The following is a 20,228-nucleotide window of genomic DNA, read 5'->3' on the forward strand; positions in this document are numbered from 1 at the left end:
TGTTGTTTGCATTATTTATCAAAGACTTAAAGGACTATCTACTACAGAATGGCTATCAGCCTATTAATTTTAATGACCTGATAGGTATTTATATCCAGCTTATAGTACTGATGTACGTGGATGAAACATTTATCATGTCTACAACAACAGAAGGGTTACAGAAAGCAATAGACCATATGTGTGATTTCTGTGAGAAATGGAAATTCACAGTTTTTGGTTGCAGAAAAGCTGATATTATCAAACTAAAGTTGTATGCAGTGGAGAAAATTTAGAGCTTGTCCACTGCTTTAAATATCTCGGTGTCATTATGAATTATAACGGTTCATTTAAGATTACCTGGAGCTGCAGAAGCAAGCCTCCCATGCAATGTTTGTACTCTCTGTAAAAGTGGAAAATTTGATTTACCTGTAGATGTCACACTAGATCTTTCCGACAAGTTAGTTACACCAGTTATGTTGTATGCATGTGAAGTGTGGGGGTTTGAAAAAATAGATATATTGGGAAAAACTACCTCAAATTTCTTAAGTACACTGTAAAAGTTAAAATGACAACCTGCAATAACATGTTCTATGGGGAGCTGGGAAGATACCCACTCTGTGTCACAGTTAAAAAGAGAATTATTGACTACTGGGGGAGGCTGATAGAAGGTAAAGAAACTAAACTCAGTTGAATAATGTACAACTATTTGATCAGCCTGCATAATTCAGATGTGTTGCCATGGGTCTTGAAGGTTAAACAGGTACTGTTTAATTTAAACAAGAGCTCAAACTGGAAAAGTATCTGTTGTATGAAAACCAAAAGTACAGACAAGCTAATTGTAACTTTAGGGTGAACAACACCAGGATTCCCAAGTTCATTGGAAGATATAAAAGGCTGGATAGAAACCAGAGGATCTGCAAACTTTGTAATGACAACTGTCTGGGAGACGAGTGTCATATTTTGTTTGAATGTAAGCATTATGAATTAAAGAGAAAGGTATAACTAAAAGTAATTTATAAATAGTTGAAATAGCTAGTTAAAAGTAACAGATATGAAATATATAGGTTGAAATATTTGGCTAACAGTTAGCTAGCTAAACTAATAGATAAATCGTTTTAATAATTAGCTAACAGTAATGGAATAGTCAAACGATAAATCAAAGTAATGGTTGAAATAGTTGGCTGGACATGATTGGATAATTATGGTTTAAATTGTTGGCAAAGAATAATGAAACAGTTGAAACAGTTTGCTAAAAGCAATGTGAAAATGGTTGAAAGTTAGCTAGTTATGAATAATAGCTGAAAGAAATTCATAAATGATTGATATAGTTAAGTCAGAATAATGGATAATTGAAATACGTAGCAACATGTGATGGATAAACGGTTGAAATGTCCATTTTCTGCCACTCCACGAAATGCAAACTACCAAGTTTAACCAAACTGGCCTAAACATTGACAATTGAATGGCATTAAAAAGTAACAATATACACTTTTGTATACTTTTTTTTTTTTTTTTTTTTTAGAAACATGTAGTTCAAAATCCATTCAAAAGATCATGATGAAAACATGACAGTAGTGTTGATAAGGGGGTACTTGAGCCCATCTCAGAGTGCTGTGGGGATAAGTCATACAGAGGAGTTTGGTGCACTGATCCAGACCACAGCAGGATGCAGGTACAGGACAAAAGCAGCATACAAAGGAGGTAAAAGGAGAGGTAGTCTGCACACTGAACACTACAAATTTTATGATGCAACTGTTTGACCATAGGGGTTTTTGTCAGGAATGTTTGCTTCACAATGTTGCATCATAAAACGACAGGTTCTGTAACACTGAGAAATCCATACTTTAAATTGGGACAGTTGTACTTATTTTTTTACCTACGGCATCTTTTGAGTTGCAAAATGGCAATTAAAAAATATCTAAAATGCATTCCACTTACTGGACTGAAATTCAGGACATCTTCACATCCGGTGTGTTGGTAAATGAGTAAAGTTCAAGTCAATGGTTTTACACATCATGTCTTTATTTGTGTGTAAACAAACTCTGAAAAGAGCATCAGCCAGGTTCTTGATTATTGGCGTTAACATGATTGATTTCTTTTGCAGTCATGGATAAAACATGATCACCACACTACAAAAAAAACACACATCCCTTTTAACAAGTCATTTAATCTTAAATTCTGTCTTAAAATCTCAATTTTCATTTGTTTCCAACACAGTTTTATGTGTTGGGAGGGGGGAAAAATAAGCACTGACCATAACTTGAAACTGGCAAATCACTGTACATAACTGGAAAAAAACAAATGCCCTTGGACCAGTCTTGAAGAAAATGAAACACTATCACCCCACGAACAGAGTTTTTTTCATAATTAATAAGATTTTAGGACATAATAAATCACTGACTTGTTAAAGAGGCTTTTTTTTTTTGCAGCGTGTATAATAAATAACATGACACTTCCATAAACCGTTGCTGTCTGCAACCTCAGTTCAGTCTAGCAGGGTAACGTCTTCTCATCTTACTTGGTGTATGCAGTGTTTCTCACTACTGTATAAGGTGCTGGGTGTGAGTATTTGTGTGTATGTGTGTGTGTGCGAGAGATATAACATCCCTTCGGAATGTGATTACCTGTCCAAATGTTTTATTAGTGTAAGTATGTTGTGTGTGTGTTTACATCACATGTATGTGAGTATTTTTATGTGTGTGTGTGTACTGTGGTTAAGAGTTGGACACGACCGGGTGTCCAGAGGCTTATTAGGTTAGTAGTTCAACAAATCATTAAATATGTAACAGGTGAAGAGTTGCAAAAATAACCTTCTTAAAAACGACAAATAAAACTTCTGCAGCAATCACAGCAGTAGTGTTAAGCTTGGAGTGCAACATAATCCGCTTAGTCACTTCCTTTTACATAAAACAACAAATATATTTACAAACAGAACCAAAATACATAATTCATAACAAAAGCAATGTTACCACATTCAGAACCACAGACAAGTCATCATGGGACTTATACTGAGTGAGAATGTAACATGTAGTGTGTGTGTGTGTGCGTGTTTTGTGTTTGTTATTCTTACTGATATTAAGCTTCACTGAGCAAATATTTCACTGGCCTTAAGGTCAAAGCTCCAACTGCCCACAACAACAAATGTAACCAACCAATAAGAAAAGCTCAGGACCAGCCTCCATCTTCACTGACATAAACTGGACATGTTTTAACCATGAATGGCTCCGGTAGGAATCAAAAAAAAAAACCCTGGCAGAGCTGAGTGTGATGGTGCTTTTATGCCAATCATGTTATTTGAATTCTGCAGCATTTTACTCTTTGTAGATGTACATCCAAAAAATTTTCAGTATGCTCTCAGGAGATATTAATGGGAAACTTTGGCATTTTTTTTTTCAACCTGGACCCTATTTTCCCATCATTTTGTGTCTAAGTGACTAATGGGGGACAACAATTTTTTGAAATTGGTCCAGTATTGAGCGAGAGCGCTGCAGCCGGCAGCCGCGAAACGGGTTGCAATGTAATCCTTTGGGGGGCCAGTTGCGCCCCGTCAATGTACGTCCACTAAAAGTTCTTGTTTTTGCCACTGGCAGGCTCAGATTGTTATTATAAGTGTCTGACAACATTATGGAAAGGATCCCTTCAGAGAAATAAAACTTTTATCTTTACCATTTGTTTGATCCGGTCTGTTTGTTACGTCTAACTAAGTCTCGCTCTGAGATCATGCGAGAGGTGACTTGTCGCAAGAAGACAACAGTGGACACGTGAGTAAGGAGTTGGAGTGAGGAGTGTCGGGGAGTACAGGAAGTGTAGCTTAGTGTTATCTAAAAGATTTTCAAAGTCATGGCTGAATAATTAGCGTTCTTCCCGCGACAACTTCTCGCGGGATTTTAGAGCGAGACTTGGTTAGACATGATAACAAACAGACTGGATCCAGAGAAAGGTAAAGAAAAAAAGTTGTATTTCTCTGCAGGGATCTTTTCTATAATGTTGTCAGATGCTTATAGTAACAATCTGAGCCTGTCAGTGATGGGTCACGACTGCTCCAAAAGATTACATTGCAGGCTGTTTGGTAGCTGCAGCAATCTCACTCAATACTGGACCAATTTAAAAAATTGTTGTCCCCATTAGTCACTTAGACACAAAATGATGGGAAAATAAGGTGAAAAATCCCAAAGTTTGACTTTAAGAACTGAAGTATGGTATTTTTAAGCTTAAAGTTTGCACAGATTTAACCTCTGCTAGAAAAATATGTGCAGTTCATAAGGATAAAAAAAAAAAAAACACATACAAGCAACTACAGGAAATACTCATTCTCAAAGGGTCTTATGGGTATAAAGAGGCAGATATCGACGTCTTAAAAACTAATTGTTTTGTTTCAGAAAGCAAAATTAACAAGAAGAAACAATACAGAAAAATGCAATTAAGTCAACGTGACTCTTGGAAACGGGAGGAAGGGTCCTGCAACATTTAGCGATATGTTGGTTGGAGATAATAAAACTCTGAAAATCAAAAGAAAGTAAACCTGTTTTCTATATATTCGGATCAATGAAAACGAGCTGTAGATGCGGTCACACTCTTATTGGACCAGAAAAAATCAAACTTCCACACAAAAGTGGCACGCATGTCACCGAGACAAGGACGAGAGCGTTGAGGAGAATGTCTGCATGTCTGTCCTTGAAGACAGAGGCTGGGATCGCCTTTGACTAACTGGTTTCTGAGCTGCAACTCTTAAAGAGCATCCTTCTTTTGTTGTGTGCTGGTATGCATTCATATGGCTGTGTATGTACGTGTATGTACGTGTGTGTGTGTGTGTGTGTGTGTGTGTGTGTGTGTGTCTGTGTGCGTGCGTTGAATCCTTCTATCACAACTCCTTTTAAGGCTTTCAAGCTGCTTTGGATCAAAGTCAGTCCCAGGGGATAATTCAGCATAAACACTGAGTTCAGAAACATCATAGCCTACCTTTCACGTACTGCTGAATCCAATTTTTCAGACACATTTCAACACCTACTTGATGTTCTGATTCACAAAAAGGGAGGCTGATGTCCCTTTAGCCAATCTACTGGCATCGATTTTATTAGCTTCATCTGACTTCATCGCTGCTTTCACAAAATAATTTGTTGTTGTTTTTTTTTTTCCGGTTTTAAAAAACGTGAAATGCTGAGAAAGGAAGGGGGGGGGGGGGAGTCCCCTTAAACGAAAACAAGGGCACAATTCACATCTACTTAACTTTAAGCCCTCATCTTAGGTGTTGCGGGAGTGCAACAGATGTGCCACAGACTAAAGCTAAACTTTATAAACAGCGCAGAGGAGGGGGGAAAGAAGAAGAAAAAAGTGTTACAAATGTTAAAATGAACCCACACTGGCCACGAGATTAGAATAGATAAACAGTACATTAGGCTATACGCGTCATCATAATTACCGATAGATATATAGCAGTCGCAGCCACCGCCATCCAGTTTTAGAAACACATTTGACTAAAAGGAAAAGGGGACAGGAGGAGGAGGAGAACCTTTTCTCTCTCAGGAGTTTGGATTTAAATAAATATTCGGTATTCTGTTTTTTGTTTTGTTTTTTTTGTTTGTTTGTTTGTTTGTTTTTTAAGCCATCTTTTCCTCCATCCTGGCGGGTTGGGAAGAGGGTGCGGCAGGTTTGGGAGCTGACTCTATGAGAAGTTCTGGAGGGGCTGGCTGACCCTCATGCAGGCCCAGTAGAAGGCCCGCGCCAGGGTGACGACAACCAGGAGCAGCAACACGGCCCACGAGGCGTAGATCCCCTGGTAGGTCTGAGCCTTCACCCACGTCCCGGCCTGAAGACACACACAGAGAGAGAGAGAGAGAGACGCCATAATTCAGCTGTTGCTCATAAAAACCCTTTAAAAAGATATCGTCAGCACATTCTGGGTGTTTAATGGTGATTATAATGAACTAGCTCCAGTCCAATCAGGCTAAATGCAATGAGTGCTGAAGCTACAATTTGGCTTGAAAATGTTTTGCTTTTCATACATTTTTCATCAAAATTAAGCCAAATATTCAGCAATTTTCACATATTAAAAGTGAACAAAAGCATCCGACATGATTTCACTCGTGGGAGGCTTTCATCGTGACATCACACAGACGTTAAAAAAACATTTAGTTTACTTTATGTATCTATAGTCAGTGAGAGGGGCGACTTAAACCACCTGCACTGACAATAATTTAACAGTTTCAAATGGACAAATTTTCATGGAAGAGTACATATTCAATAATTAAGTGTGACTTGAGGGGTGAGGGAGAAAATAGCTATCCCATCAAGTATTAAGTGTGCAGCTGCTCAGAGGAAAATTATTTAATGAAGATGGCAAAAGTGACTTTGAGAGAACCTACAGGGACGCTGTGGAAATATAGAAAGATGAATTCCTATTTCAAAGTCACAACACTTGAGCAGAGCTAATTTAGGTATTAAAAAAAGTCCAAGAAAAAAAAAAAGAAAAAATGTTTTAGGAAGGATTTGTTCCAGACGTGTAATAAATTCCTGTAATAAATGATGTTCTTTTTCTTGTGCTTGACACTTAGAGATGGATGATACACACTTGTGGCCAACGAGTAGTTTTTTACATTTAGGAATAAAGCCAGATAAGGTTTTGTGTGCGTTACAGGTACGCTTCAAAAACACTGTCAGAGAAAAGTCAAGCAGATGCTGTTTATCAGCATTTAAAAACGCTCAGGCGGTTAGATCTCACCATAAAAGTATAAAAGCGGTTTATACAAGCCCCCCAAAAAAAGAAACATCAAACACGCTCAAAAGAAATATATACACACACGCACCGGCCTCAGATGAGATTCCTCCCCTTTTCCAGTAAATGGTGTCTGAAGTTTTAATGAGTCAGTCTGCTCTGAGGACTTAACATTTTAACTGGCTCCTCTTAGCTGGTGTTGCAGCTCCTGTAGCTCCGGAAAGTTACGGCGGTTATGGTGATGAATCTTAACTACCTTCATTTAAAAAAAAATAAAAAAAAAATGGCTGCTTTCTTATGCCTAATTAACTGGGAATAAAGATGGATCCGTTACTTGTCTTGGGTTGTTGCCGATAAAGTTTATTGATACAGTGTACACCTCTGCAGATTAAACTGTCAAACCCTTGCTCTTGAACAATTTATCTTTATTAAAACCACCTTTGTGTGAAACATAGTCTGATTCCACGTTGATGTGACGTTTAATGCCACCACACCAGCGTTACGCAACGCTGTCACTACAGTATTTGGTGTTTTTTTGTCTGCACTTTGCTTACTGTTCCTCCATGCTGGCAGGCAGGAACATATTCATCACATGTTCAGTGTGTCTATACTGCTGCTGCTGTTTGGTGCTCATCTTGCACCCTCTGCTGTTTGTGAAGAGGAATGTGTCGACCGTCTAGTTGTGTCTATGTGTTCATTTCCTCCTTTTATAAATTACTGATTATCTAAAAAAAAAAATCAGATCTACAGTTAAGGGGTTGTTCTATTATTGCACTCTTATAATAATAAATGAGAGCAACCATAATAACTAAAAAACACCAAAGAAAATAAGAATTAAGTGTATGATTGTGTTCACATCAATCTGAAGAGGAGCCGAGGCAAAACAGAAGGTCAAATTTTTAAACAGGAATATTTCCTGCTCTTCAGTAGGTGTGTCTGCTGGTGTTGTTGACTGAATACTCCTTACAGTTAAACTAGGTTGTGTTTGCACTATATCTCACTGACAAATAGAGGCCTGTCATAGTGTCTGGAGAGAGCAGGTGCATGGTGCGCGCTACCATGTGAGAGACGTGACAACAGGGACTGTAATTGTATTGCTTCTTCCTGCTGTGCGAGGGCAAAGTTTTCACGTTATTAATTACAAGCAGAGGGCAGTTTCAGAACACTGGCGAGGATATTGTTCATAAATGTTTTCGTTTCATTGTGTTTTTTTGTCCAGTTTAAAGGGTAAACGCCTGCCCTGCAACCTTTTCAGTAATCTTGTTTCAAAACTCGAGAACGGGCCTGTAATTCTACTGGATGACAGAGAGTATGGTGTACGGTGGATGTCAGTACGGTGGGCGACGGCGTCAACTCACCATCAGCCCGGCGGTCGAGATGCTGAATAGCAAGCAGAGTAGAAAACACCACAAGCTCCGCCTCCTGGGATACCTCTGACCAATGGAGGAGCTGCAGGACCAAAAAAATTAATTATTAATTGTATTACACATTTACACCTGTTTATAACAGAATATAAGCCTGTGTTTATCTGAACTTTTAAAGAACAACAATAACTCTACAATCAATATTTTCAGTTTGCTTGTTTTACTGTGGTTATGTAAACTGTTGCTGGAAGTGCAGGGCTGAAATATCACATGAAGAAAAATGATGACACACCTGCACAAATTAAGCTTCAAGTAGCATCTGCCCAGCTGTCTCAATCCATATTCTTAAGCTATTTTGGATTTGACAAATTGAAATCTCATGACTAAAGCTGTTCATAAAGACCGCACCTGTGCACACCTGTGTATCACAGTAATATAACATCTATTTCCAGCGCCTTGTGGATTTAAACACTGAGGAAGAAGAAAGAAGGCGACGTGTTGCTTTATGCGCCTGACGAGTTCCTGAAATATTCCTGTGACTGTTCTGATTTAAATCGCAACACATATGAGCATCTTAAGAACTGATACTGCGTCATATAAGGATAGTTTTTACTTATTGTCTTCTGTACAACATAGTGTGCACTTATGTTATAATCTGTTCCAAGCAAGGACAAACAAAAACACAACATACACTATTGTGAACTAAACTCCCATGAACTTTTCTCACAGGGTTAAGAAGCTTATGGATCTAGTAATGAAGAATGTAGTTTGTGTACATAGAGCAAAGTCCCACAGATCAGAAACCTCATGATATTATAAAACACATGCTAACAATCTGGGGCGAGCGAGGGGAAAATGTGTTGCAGGTTTTCAGGTTAAGAGAGAGAAAAATCATAAAAAAACAGGACGCTGATTCAAAGTCAGTCATGTCCTTGAGAAAAACCCTGAACCGTCTACTTGTTTAGTCTTTGCGAGTGTAATACGAGCGTCAAATGTTAGTGATGTAAATCTAAAAATATAAAAAGGTACAGTGAGAGTGAAGTGGTGTGACTGATGAATTGCTTATAGCTACTTACACTTTCCTGCAGTGTGGGCACCTGGCCAGCGTCCGGTCTGTGAACTCTGTCCACTGAAATTACAAAAAGGAAGAGATTCGACTAAAAGTGGTAACAAAAGTGCCAGATGACATGACTGTGATGTTCACAGTATGATTCATAGACCTCTATTCTAAAATACAACGCCTGTGATTTTGTGCGCTACATATTTTGATTTTTGCTTACTACACTGATGTTTACTTTCAATTAACAGATTGATTATTTGGCAGGAAATAGTGAAATTTCCAACCATCCAAAACCATCCAAAGCCATAAGATGTTCAAATTTACAATCATATAAATCAGAGAAAAACAGGAAGTCCTCACATCTGAGAAGCTGAAACCAGATCTCGACTCCATCAAGATGTTTGATTTTCTGTCTCTTGTTTAAATCCGCCTGCTGCCTGGATTGATAATACACTTTAAAAAGATTCTGAGTACGACCATCCGACTTCTTATCAACAGGTGTTTTGTGTCAGCCGAAACACGAGCAAGAAAAACGGTCTCTCCTCTCAGTGTGCGGGTATTTATTCCCTGACGTCGGGGGCCGTGATACATTTGTGAACCCTGCTAGCGGAATACGCCGCGCGCGCCGTATATTCTTCTTGTTCTGAAAGAAAGATTCTGTATGGGGAGAGCACAGAGAACATTATCACTCGATCTGCGACAAAAAGGATCGCTGCGACGCCACCCACGGATCTGTATTTTCATTCAGCCACCCTGTCTTTAAGCAGGTAGGGAAGGGAAGGTCTGACTGAATACTAAACACCCCGTAGCATCCGTCTACCTCTTTTTTTTTTTTTACACCTCTATGCTTCTCTTTCTCTGAATCTGCCAGCCTCCTCTCTTTTACCACATATCTAAACCGTCTTTACCTGTCCCACGCATTATTATAGGGCAGTAAGTTCACATTTTTACTTCCCCCTTTAGCAAAGAATGACCAGAATATATCAGCAGAGAGAGTTGATAGAGTTATTGATCTACATCAGTAACTCAACATTTACTTGGCCTGAAGAACTTTTTGACTTAACAATAATTCACTTCTCTGTGGCCGTGCTACAGTATGCCCCCACAACAAAAACCTCTCAGGCTCACTCAAACTGTCACGAGATACTTCAGTTCAAATGATAAAAGCTTCACTCGAGAAGCCAAAGAGGCAAAGCCAAAGCAGTTTTTTACGATTCCGCTGTTTTGCATAGTAATACATCACCTTTTCAAACATTTTTTATTGGATCTTGGCACTCCAAAGTGATTTTATTGCTTATGTCTTTCTAAGGTTTATGTCACTCAAGCAGATCGGAGATGTGGGGAAATGTGCGAGAGACTTGAACGGTGGTTGTACTGATGATGCAGGTTCTACTGATCGCTATTAAGGTTGATGAGGGTAATAAATGAACGGCTTCTTAAATAAAACCAGTCCTACTGACGCCACTGTTAATAATTTGAAAGTCAATTTTTTTTGTTTGCTTTTCTGTATTTTAGTAATATATTTCCTACAACAGAGATGACATTGAATTTACTTGACACAATAAAATGTTTATGAGTTTGGTTGCAATCTAAACCTGAAAAGAAAACAAAGACACTTTCAAAACTAATTATGAAACTAATAAAAATGTGGTTGAAGTGTATTTCTTCAGAATCATAAAAAAAACTCCACAAGATTAAAAGGAGTAGTTCTACATTTTGGGAAATAAGCCTTTTCACTTTCTTGCAGAGTTATATGAGAAAATTTATATCACTTTCATGTACAGTAGAGTAGAGCTGTAACGATTAGTTGATTAATCGATTACTTGATTGACAGAAAATTAATCAGTGACTTTTTGATAATAGATTTGTTGTTCTGAGTCATTTTTTAAGAAAAAAAAGAGAAAAATCTTTGGTTCCAGCTTCTTAAATGTGAATATTTTCTGGTTTCTTTAGTCCTCTATGATGGTAAACTGAATATCTTTGTGTTGTGGACAAAACAAGACATTTGAGGTTGCATCTTGGCATTTTATAGACTAACTGATATATTGAGAAAATAATTGTCAGATCAAACAATAATGAAAATAATTGTTATTTGCAGCCCTACAGTAGTGTACGGTCAATATGAAGCTACGGCCAGAAGGCAGTTAGCTTAGCATAAAAATAGTGAAAGCAGTTGGAAACAGATATCCTTGTTCTGTCCAAAGGTAAAACAACAAGCACCTCTAAATCTCATAAATTAACATATTAAATCTTGTTTGTGTGACCTGTACAAAAAGCAGGCAACAGGTTTCCAACATGTTTCCAGTCTTTATGCTACGCTAAGCTAATTGGCTCCTGGCGGTAGCTTCAGTCACGCTGAGAAAGCAAATAAGCAGAAATGTCAATCTACTGCTGTAAGATCAAAGTGTTTTTAATTGTATTTTTTTTCCGGCTAGTACCAGGAAGGTGTTGCTGCAGTGTCCACAGGAGACCCGGGCCCCGGCTGGCTGGGGGTCAGGACTGGCCGGACCAGGATGAACTGGACCCAGATTGATTATCCTCTTACTAGAAAGAGACCAACAGACACAGAAACACACAAAGTCAGCATTGATAGCACAATTGACTCCAGATATTACCCGGCGTCAACGCGAGTTAATAATCACAGCTTGATTTTTTTTATTGTGAGTCGTCGTCTCACACGGCTGGTGTAGAAAGGCTGACAGCGGTGTCAATTTTTGGGGTCCATTATTATCCAACCATCTCATTACTACCAACACTGCTTTTCTAAACCTTTCTTCCACACAGTAGCTCAGAATCACTGATCAGACGGCGGCGCAGATATGTGTCTGGTTTGAATGCTAAACAGTAACTCTGGAGGTAAACTCTCTGGAGCATTTTAATACAGGCAAATGCAAAGTGGCATATGAGGAATATATAAAACCTTTTGACATCGCTTTCATTAAATAAATAACCTTTGGTCAACTGTGGCGACATTGGGGGGAATGTGAACAGATACATAAAAAAAACATGCAGAGACATTTTAGTCAGTTATGAAAGTTTGTTGCTTTTTCTGCCAACACATTTTAGCATCTCCTCCAGTTTTAATAGTAGTAGTAGTATTAAAAACTTCACGGTTCAAGGATAATATTTCTAAAGAAAGTTAAAGATGAAAATCATTTGGAGTCCTCCTTTACCCCCGAGGCACAAAATGTGAAGTCAAAGCAAATGGTTAAATGATAAATTGTGGGATATAAAAAATTGCCTACTGCATTCATTACAAAACCGCAAAACATTTAAAACATGCAAACCCAAAATTAGCCTTCAGCCCTACCTTATGATCCGCACCGGAGCCGACAGATGAATTATGTGTTTCAGATCTTTATGACAAGAGATTTTCAGATGTACAGTTTTAAAATGATATTCATACAGAAGCAGAAAATTAACAAACAAAAAAAAAAATGCTAAAAATGTTTTTGCACATTTTATGCCTCGGGCGTAAACAAGGGATCTTATCTTTTTTAGCAATTACACGAGGCCGCAGCAGCATGATGTTCAGATGAGCTGCCAGAGCCGAGCGCGTTCGGTGACTGACATAAGCCTTCTGTTTTTACAATAAAAAACCCAAAACACACTGGCATCAGTTTGACCCTTTTTTATGGCTTTTTGTGTAGTTTATTTCCTGACCAAACCCATCGGAAACTTTTCTTTCCCAAACAGCATTTTCAGCAAACCTGTGATGTTTTCTTTATGCACTAGAAAAATCAACAAACTGCCACATGACATGATGTATAAACTAACTTTTCTAGTTTATCTATTATTTTCCGCTTAAAAAGAAAGAGGCTTGAGTGTTTGTTCTAGCCTCTGATATTATTATTATGAATGGATTTGCTAAGTGTGCGTTTGGTTGGTAGCTAGCCTGCAGTGCTAGTTAGTGCATAATTAAAGAAGCAGAATTTATTGACCTGATAATTAAACCCCTTTCCTGAGGAAAATATCTCACAAAAATAACACAATACATATATTAGCCAGTACAGACGATCTCTCTCTCTCTCTCATAATAAAGGATGAGATGCGGAGGTAAAACGCATGATGTGGTTGTTCTAATGAGGCTGTTATTTCCTTATCGGGCTCGCTGAGCACCGCGTGTATATTGCGCTAGGAGCACAGCCTTAATTGAGGGACTACTGCTCCCACTGCACCCTGTTTCCTCTGCCTCACTTCTCTCACACACACGCAGACACAGAGTGTTCTTGCAGTCTCGCAGTGGTGTCCACACACACACACACGCACAGAGAGAGAGAGAGAGAGAGGCTCGCAGAGAATATCTCACCAATATGGCCGGGGACAGGCAATCCTCTGGGAGGTGACTTTGCAGATGAGCAGACAGTTGCAGGGGCAGCGAACGTACTTCTTCCCTGCTGGGGCGTTCTTAATGGGCTGCAGAGGGAGACAGAGACACAGGAGGGGAAAAAAAAAAAGATATGAAGAGAGTAGAACAACACATTAGAACAGGAGTAGAAAACAAGCCAATTATTCCTGACGGATAAGAATGAAGCAACACTATGTGAGAGAGAGACGTATTCAGAGAGATATCAGAAGAGGCTGTACTGCGGTTACGGTAAAGGCGTCGAGGGGCGGCGTTACCTTACAATGATTCTGCTGGTGCTTTATTGTCCCCTACAGATCAGGAACTACTTGTTGCACTTCAAATGACACACAAGCACACAGCTCTTGTGAATGTTAAGAACTCTTTGCCATCAGATTTGTGTTAAGGGAAAGGACAGTTTCTCTCGCACTGATTCTCGCCTTATGTTACATATACAGCAGATAAATGACAGCCACAGACTTCTGTTTTATAAATGTATGAAGTACATAATCAGCCAAGTGACCAGGTGTACATACTGATGGACTGTGTGTCATCTCACTAGGTCACACTGATCCATAATACTGAAAGTCAAATCAATTATCAAGCAACATCGCCTGAGCTCGCAGAGAGAGACAATGGAAACTTTATTCTTTTTTTTTTTTTTTTTTTTTTACGCTTGAGCACCACTTTAACAAATCACACACCTTGCTCTGAGCTCTGAAGAACATTTAGCTGTCAGACTGTCGTACGCCCCGCCGACGTTTCTCTCCGCCGTATCATTAAACTCTGACTAACCGCATCAGACGGCGTCCTGTGCGTTTCCCCGCTCCGTTATCAACTTCACTTTATAAGCTGTAAAAGCTTCGCCGGCTGTGGCGGTGACGTTTGTAGACAGCGTGCGGGGTTTGACACTGAAAGGCTGTTTTCACATTCATCTGTTGAGAGTAGAGAGTTTCTCTGAGCTCTTTGATGAAACCCTTTTAAAGGGTAGGCGGGCTTATTAGCAGGTTTTGTGACATCACAGCTAGTTTGGAGCCTATCACAGTCCGGTATGCGACTTACATAAGTGATTAGTGATGTTAAAACCTGAAGCCTCCTTTACAGTGAAGTAGGAGACGTCTTGTATCCACCTGTTAAACTTCTGAGATGAAAAATATTTGCATATTTATAGATTATTAATGAGGGAGAAGGGAGTAAATATCATGAAGGTTTTTAAAGTGGTAATTACATTTCTTTTGTGGATTATTGTTCTAAGCAGAGTGTTTTAATACATGTCTGGAGGGGATCTTAAAAAACTAATTTTGTTTAAAAAAAAAAAAACAACATTTATTTTTAAGTCTTGTTTTGGTGTTAAAAACAAACAACACAAAAAAGTTAAAGATCCCCTCCAGACATGTTGTAAGATATATAGAAAATACAATACTCTGCTTACTGCAGGTTTCAAGTTTCCACTTCAGACTTGTGTAACTTGCATACTGGACCTGGATTAACCTCCAAACTAGTTGTGATGTCACAAATCATGCTTGTAGGCCCATTGACCCGCCCCTTACGCCGTGTCCTATCAGCAAGCAAGAGTCCGACTATCGCGTCAGATCGCATGACATCAGACGCTCTCTGTCCACACTGAGTCCGTTAAATCTGCACCTCAGTTATGTCATGTAAACAAACAGTGTACGTATCAGCTGTGCAGTCAAGATCAGACTGGAGACGTTAGTACTAACAGAAAACACAGGTTTTACATTGTGATATTTAGATGTTTCCTTACTGGAAAAGACATAAAACATATCCAACAGCAACTTAACCAGAAACTTCCAGCTTCCTGGTGATCTCCCTCCAGCCGGCTGCTACCTTATTTAGGTTTTAGTAGTGAAATGAAGAGGTATTGTAGAGGTGATTCCTCATTTCAACTGAGGAGTTCAATGAATCAGCTGTTCCTCATCCATGACGCTCTTTCAAAACGAATGACAGGAAGTAAATGACCAAAATACTTAACAGATTATTGAGACATAAACACAAAGATTTCACAAAAAGAACTCCTAATTAAAACAACTTCATGTGCAGTTAAGGGGGACTATGTTTCTTCACAACGGAGCGGTGTGATGCTCTGTGATTAAATAAGCTAAGTCATGCTTCCACTATCTCAACCGTCGTCTCTCAGCCACAGTGTGACTGGAAGAGAAGAAGAGATGATCCGCCTCCAGATTAGAACCGTTAACTGTGATATAGTTTTTTCAATACTGTATAAACCTGTGGCAGTGAAACAACCATTAATATTTTTTATAGCAATTAGTTATGTTGTGATTTTCTTCCCACCCCTACTGGGCTAGACGAAATTGTTATGTCACAATATGTCTAATTTATCAGCGTAATTAACAAGGGGGGGGGGGGGGGGGTGATTGAGACATAGAAAAGCTCCACATTAACACTAACACAACAACCTGCAGATTATACCCAATTACTCACATCAACTACTGGCTGTCCACAAATACTGTTAAGATATTTTTGCCTCCTGTGCAAATCTTTGGATCTGTGCCCATATTTATTTCTCCACCAGCTCTATATGATGCAACTTCCATCTGTGATGTTTCCGAGGCTTATTTGCACATCCAGACAGATTTCGGTGTAAATACGACTTCATCCTTGCATTTCCTAAGGTTACGGCCCACAATCCATCCATATCAACACACCCTGGACACATTTCTGTGTGTCTACATATGCTCCCTCCATCTGTAAATTGCTCGTATTGCCAATTGGTACATCTGGACACATTTTTTATATATTTCTTCTTCCATCTGTACAAGGACACGCATAGCTAGTGATGCACGTTGGTGGCACTGCTCTCGAGTCGTTCCCATCATCTAAAGTTCTTTCTCTGTGGCTCCTGTTTCCTCAAAGAGATAATTAAAAGTTGGTAATTAAAATGACCACTGCGTGTATTCAGCTTTTCATAAATTGGGGAGGTAAAAGTGCAGCTGTGCATCTGTGTTTGTTGTATCTTGCCACACTTTTCAACAGTAGGAAATAGAAAACTTCAGCGTATCGTTGTCAAGTTGCGAGAGCTGTGTAATACGATATAAATATATAAATGAGATCATTATCAAGATGACTGCTAGTCTATCTAGTGCCTTAAAGGATAAGTTCACAATTTTTCAAGTGTGAGTCCTCACATTGAGCAGAAATGTAATTAAACGTTTATCTGATAAGATCATATACGGCTTCAGCCATCTGAATAAGTCAAATAAAGTGGATATCCTCTTTGTGTCTCGACAAACAGTGTTTTCCTGTTCAGCTGCAGTGGAAGGATAGTAACAAGAATAGAAGTATTGGCAGCTTTTCAACTGTTGTACCATGTTTTGCATAAAACCAGTTGATTTTTTGTCACAGTATGAACGACGCCACCTGTTCCCTGCTATTTTCCATTGCAATTTTCCCCATAATTGTAAACATGTCACATGAACTTACCTGCTACATTTTATGTCGTGGGGAGAAATCAAAATAAAACTTGTGGCAGTGGATGAACCAGGTGAAGTTCTTAAGCTTTTTTTAAAATCATATACAATGTGGTTTGTTGAGAATCAAAAGCTCCTCAGCCCACTTGAAAGAGGACATATATATGACCACCTTTACAGGGAGTTTCAAGGTTGGTTGTTCAAATGACATCATATTCGCCTGACCAAACCAACCAAATTACAGTACAGGACTGGTCAGGTGCGAGTGTGTCCTTGGATCCCCTGGTAACACAACTATTTGCTTTGTGCCTTCAAGCGAACCACTTGATTTTCGGCAAATCCTATTCAGAGGTCAGTGTTGACTGTGGAAACTGATACAGGCTGCCAAGCTGCTCAGCTATGATCTCTTTAAATCCAACACGTATCATTTTAAAAGGGTTGGTTCACCCAAATTATAACAAACACAAACAGTTTTTCATTGGAGCTACTTTCTGATGGAAATAATAGACTATATGGACTATTATTTGGGGGAACCAACCATTAAATAGAAAATGTGTGCATTGCCTGTGAGTGTGTGTAACAACTGAATGCATTTACGGATTATTCTAGAGACCTACCGTAGCTTCATTGCAGACCCCGCACTTCACCACATGCTGGTGGATCTTACCCTCCACAGAGATCAGACTCTGACACACCCTGCAGCTGATAACAGGGGCACTGCCGCTCTCTGGGGAGGTGAGAGGGGAGTAGGGCGGAGGGTCCTCCCCTAGGAGCACCGAGGACTGAGCGGGGCCGGGGAACGGAGGGAAGCCTGAACAGGGATGGAGACAAGAAAGGGAATGAATGATTAAAACAAAAGTAGTAAGACTAGCGACAAAAGAGCAGATTCTCGAAAGGACACAGTCACAAGAGTTGCACAACGGACTGAAAAAAGGCTCAATTCCCATGACAAGTAACCTCTTATGATTAACAAGATAATAAGATTTGGTCTCGAGTTCTGCTGAAAGGAGCTTTAGAAGAAAAACTCTCCTGGAATGTTGAGTGGGGTCAGTTTCAACAAATAGGAGTCTACGTGTTTGTAAGAGAAAGATTAAAAAAGCAGAGCAAGACTGAGTAAATGAAGGGACAGACTTCTATCTTGAACTCTGATGCAACATACAGTACCAGGGTCGCAAATTAACGGGGGTCTGGGCCAAATGCCCCATAAAAAAAAAAAAAGTAAAATTGCCCTTGGGATTGGGATGTTTTTTAAATTCCCAAACCTGTCACACTTCCAGCTGAGTCACAATCTGTTCGAAATTAAAGTGTGATAGAAATCTCGACAGTCGCTGACCCTCCCAGTGTGACCTGTCCCTAAAAAAGCTACCAAAGCTGTCATAGTACATGTTATTTTAAACCTTAGCGTGCCATATATAACACGCCAGACAATAAGCAATGTTGTTGAGATGTTGAACTATGATGTTGTTGCTTAACGTGTTCATTGTTTATACTTTTGAAAATAAAATATGCATTAAATGGGTAAAAATACTCACACACTTATAATCTGCAACTGGGATTATAACACAGTGTGAGTATTTTTACCCATTAAATGTTCTTGCATTATAAGTTTGGCTGCTCCCTTCACTTTTTTATATAAGAGTCATTGAGTATTGGTCTGTCATGCAACATAGAACTAAAGTATTTCCCATTATTTGAAAAAAATGACCTGGAAATGATTCAAAATGCCCCCAAACATCTATAATGAGGGTAAAAAAAAGCCCTCATTTCCTACCCTGTTCACTGCTACCTGCTCTGAACAAGACATTTCTAGCAAGTAGAGTGAATGACAGTGTTTAGGGCAGGTTGTGGGAGCAAAACACAATTAAGAGCCATATTTCACGCCTTATCCAATACTATATGTAGACACAGTCCCTCCCTAACTGAGCTCTCGTTGGTCGCAGCATCCCTCAGCAGCCTCTGTAATGGCTTTCTCATGTGTCTATCAAATCAGGTGTTTCTCGGATGCTAGCTAACTAAGCGGCACAGTTACCATGTACATAATACATAAGGGCTTTTTTTCCAGTAATTACATGGATAAAAACGCTTCTATCTGACAGTCAAATGGCGTTATATTAAGTCTAGTGTTCAAGTTTTTCAGGAAACTGCTTCTTGATTTCATTTAAAGGGAGAAAGTTAAAGCTTTATAAAAGACTCACTGTAGAAACCACCAGAAATTGCATTAATAGAGAATCTGGATTGCGAGAACAGTGAGCGCCACTCAGCTGTTGAGTCACCTGCAACAATTTGTTTTAGGAGCCGTAAATAAAATGTAGTTTAGTGGTAATAACGCTGAGCTGTAAACCTGAAGTTAGAGCTAGCTACCAAGCTAATATAACGGTTGCTAGGTTAGCTGATTTCCTTCAGCCTCTGCTACACGTTAGGGTTGCAAAACCGCATATTTTGTTCCCAGGTGATGCTTATTGGGCAATAATGTAAAAGCTTACATCATATCCCACACAAACACAGTCACGACACGCCGGTTCTTTGTCAGTGTCACAGCTGAGCTAGCTGGATAAGCAGAATGCCCAGTCAGTGGATGCTAACGCTAGCTAGGCTAACTCAGAGCTCCATGGATACTCACTCTGTGGTTTGTTGGGCACGCCGTAGGGCGCTGCACCGGGAGACACCCCGCCGTTACCGCTGCCAAGAGTACCATCTCCCAGATCTGATAGTAACGGGGACCTCTCGCCGTCCGCCATACCGACAGCGAGGCGTGGGGGGAAGAGTGGGAGCGTGAATGTGGACCGATAAGGTGGTGTATTGTTGTGTCGGAAATGCAGGCGTCACATGATCACACCACCACCGCTGCTGCCGCTGCCGCTGCTGCGGTAACGGGGCTCGGGGGTGTGGCACCGCACACCCGGGGATGCTCCAAATGTGTGTTCATGTTAATTACATGGGAATTAATTTTCCAACAACGGTGACGTCTGCATTACCGTGAGAAAGTTTCAATATGGAACTTTTAATTTAACCTTTACCCACCCAGTGATGACAGGAAGTAACTAAATACATTACAGTGGTAGAAAGTAACTAAGTACATTTACTCAAGTACTGTACTTTAGGGTCACATTTCAGATGTATATGAGTTGTCAACAGCTCCATCAAATGGTGATTTTTCCCTCTAAACTTCTCACATGGTTTCATTGCTTGCAGCAATCACACTGTTATCGTCGCTCTTTTTACATTGCATTAGATTTTACAGACAAAGCATATGGTCCATTTACCCAAAATGTGCAATGAGTACGCAATTAGTGCTTCTACTATTGATACTGGTACAATA

The 20,228-nt window shown here is 39.5% G+C and overlaps 1 protein-coding gene across 1 annotated transcript; it reads right to left on the reverse strand.

Annotated features, from left to right (window-relative positions):
- Positions 1 to 1,980: 1,980 nt before the first annotated feature.
- pip4p1a (phosphatidylinositol-4,5-bisphosphate 4-phosphatase 1a) lies at positions 1,981 to 19,768 on the reverse strand. Its single transcript, XM_067606587.1, has 7 exons — positions 19,530 to 19,768; positions 17,527 to 17,720; positions 13,425 to 13,531; positions 11,554 to 11,659; positions 9,132 to 9,184; positions 8,050 to 8,140; positions 1,981 to 5,785 (listed from the first exon to the last, which is right to left on the reverse strand). The coding sequence occupies exons 1-7, from the start codon at positions 19,645 to 19,647 to the stop codon at positions 5,642 to 5,644; spliced, it is 813 nt and encodes a 270-aa protein (XP_067462688.1). The 5' UTR covers positions 19,648 to 19,768; the 3' UTR covers positions 1,981 to 5,641.
- Between the last annotated feature and the right edge of the window lie 460 nt (positions 19,769 to 20,228).

The sequence above is a fragment of the Thunnus thynnus genome, chromosome 12 (assembly GCF_963924715.1).
Source record: "Thunnus thynnus chromosome 12, fThuThy2.1, whole genome shotgun sequence".
Taxonomy (NCBI): Eukaryota; Metazoa; Chordata; class Actinopteri; order Scombriformes; family Scombridae; genus Thunnus; species Thunnus thynnus.

Excerpts from the sequence above, each read along its gene's own strand:
- pip4p1a (XM_067606587.1), bottom strand. The coding sequence starts at position 19,647 with ATGGCGGACGGCGAGAGGTCCCCGTTACTATCAGATCTGGGAGATGGT. Across the intron at positions 13,532-17,526 it reads GGGTCTGCAATGAAGCTACG|CCCATTAAGAACGCCCCAGC; the intron begins GTAGGTCTCTAG and ends CTCCCTCTGCAG. Across the intron at positions 9,185-11,553 it reads ACTGCAGCAACACCTTCCTG|TGGACAGAGTTCACAGACCG; the intron begins GTACTAGCCGGA and ends TTGTAATTTCAG.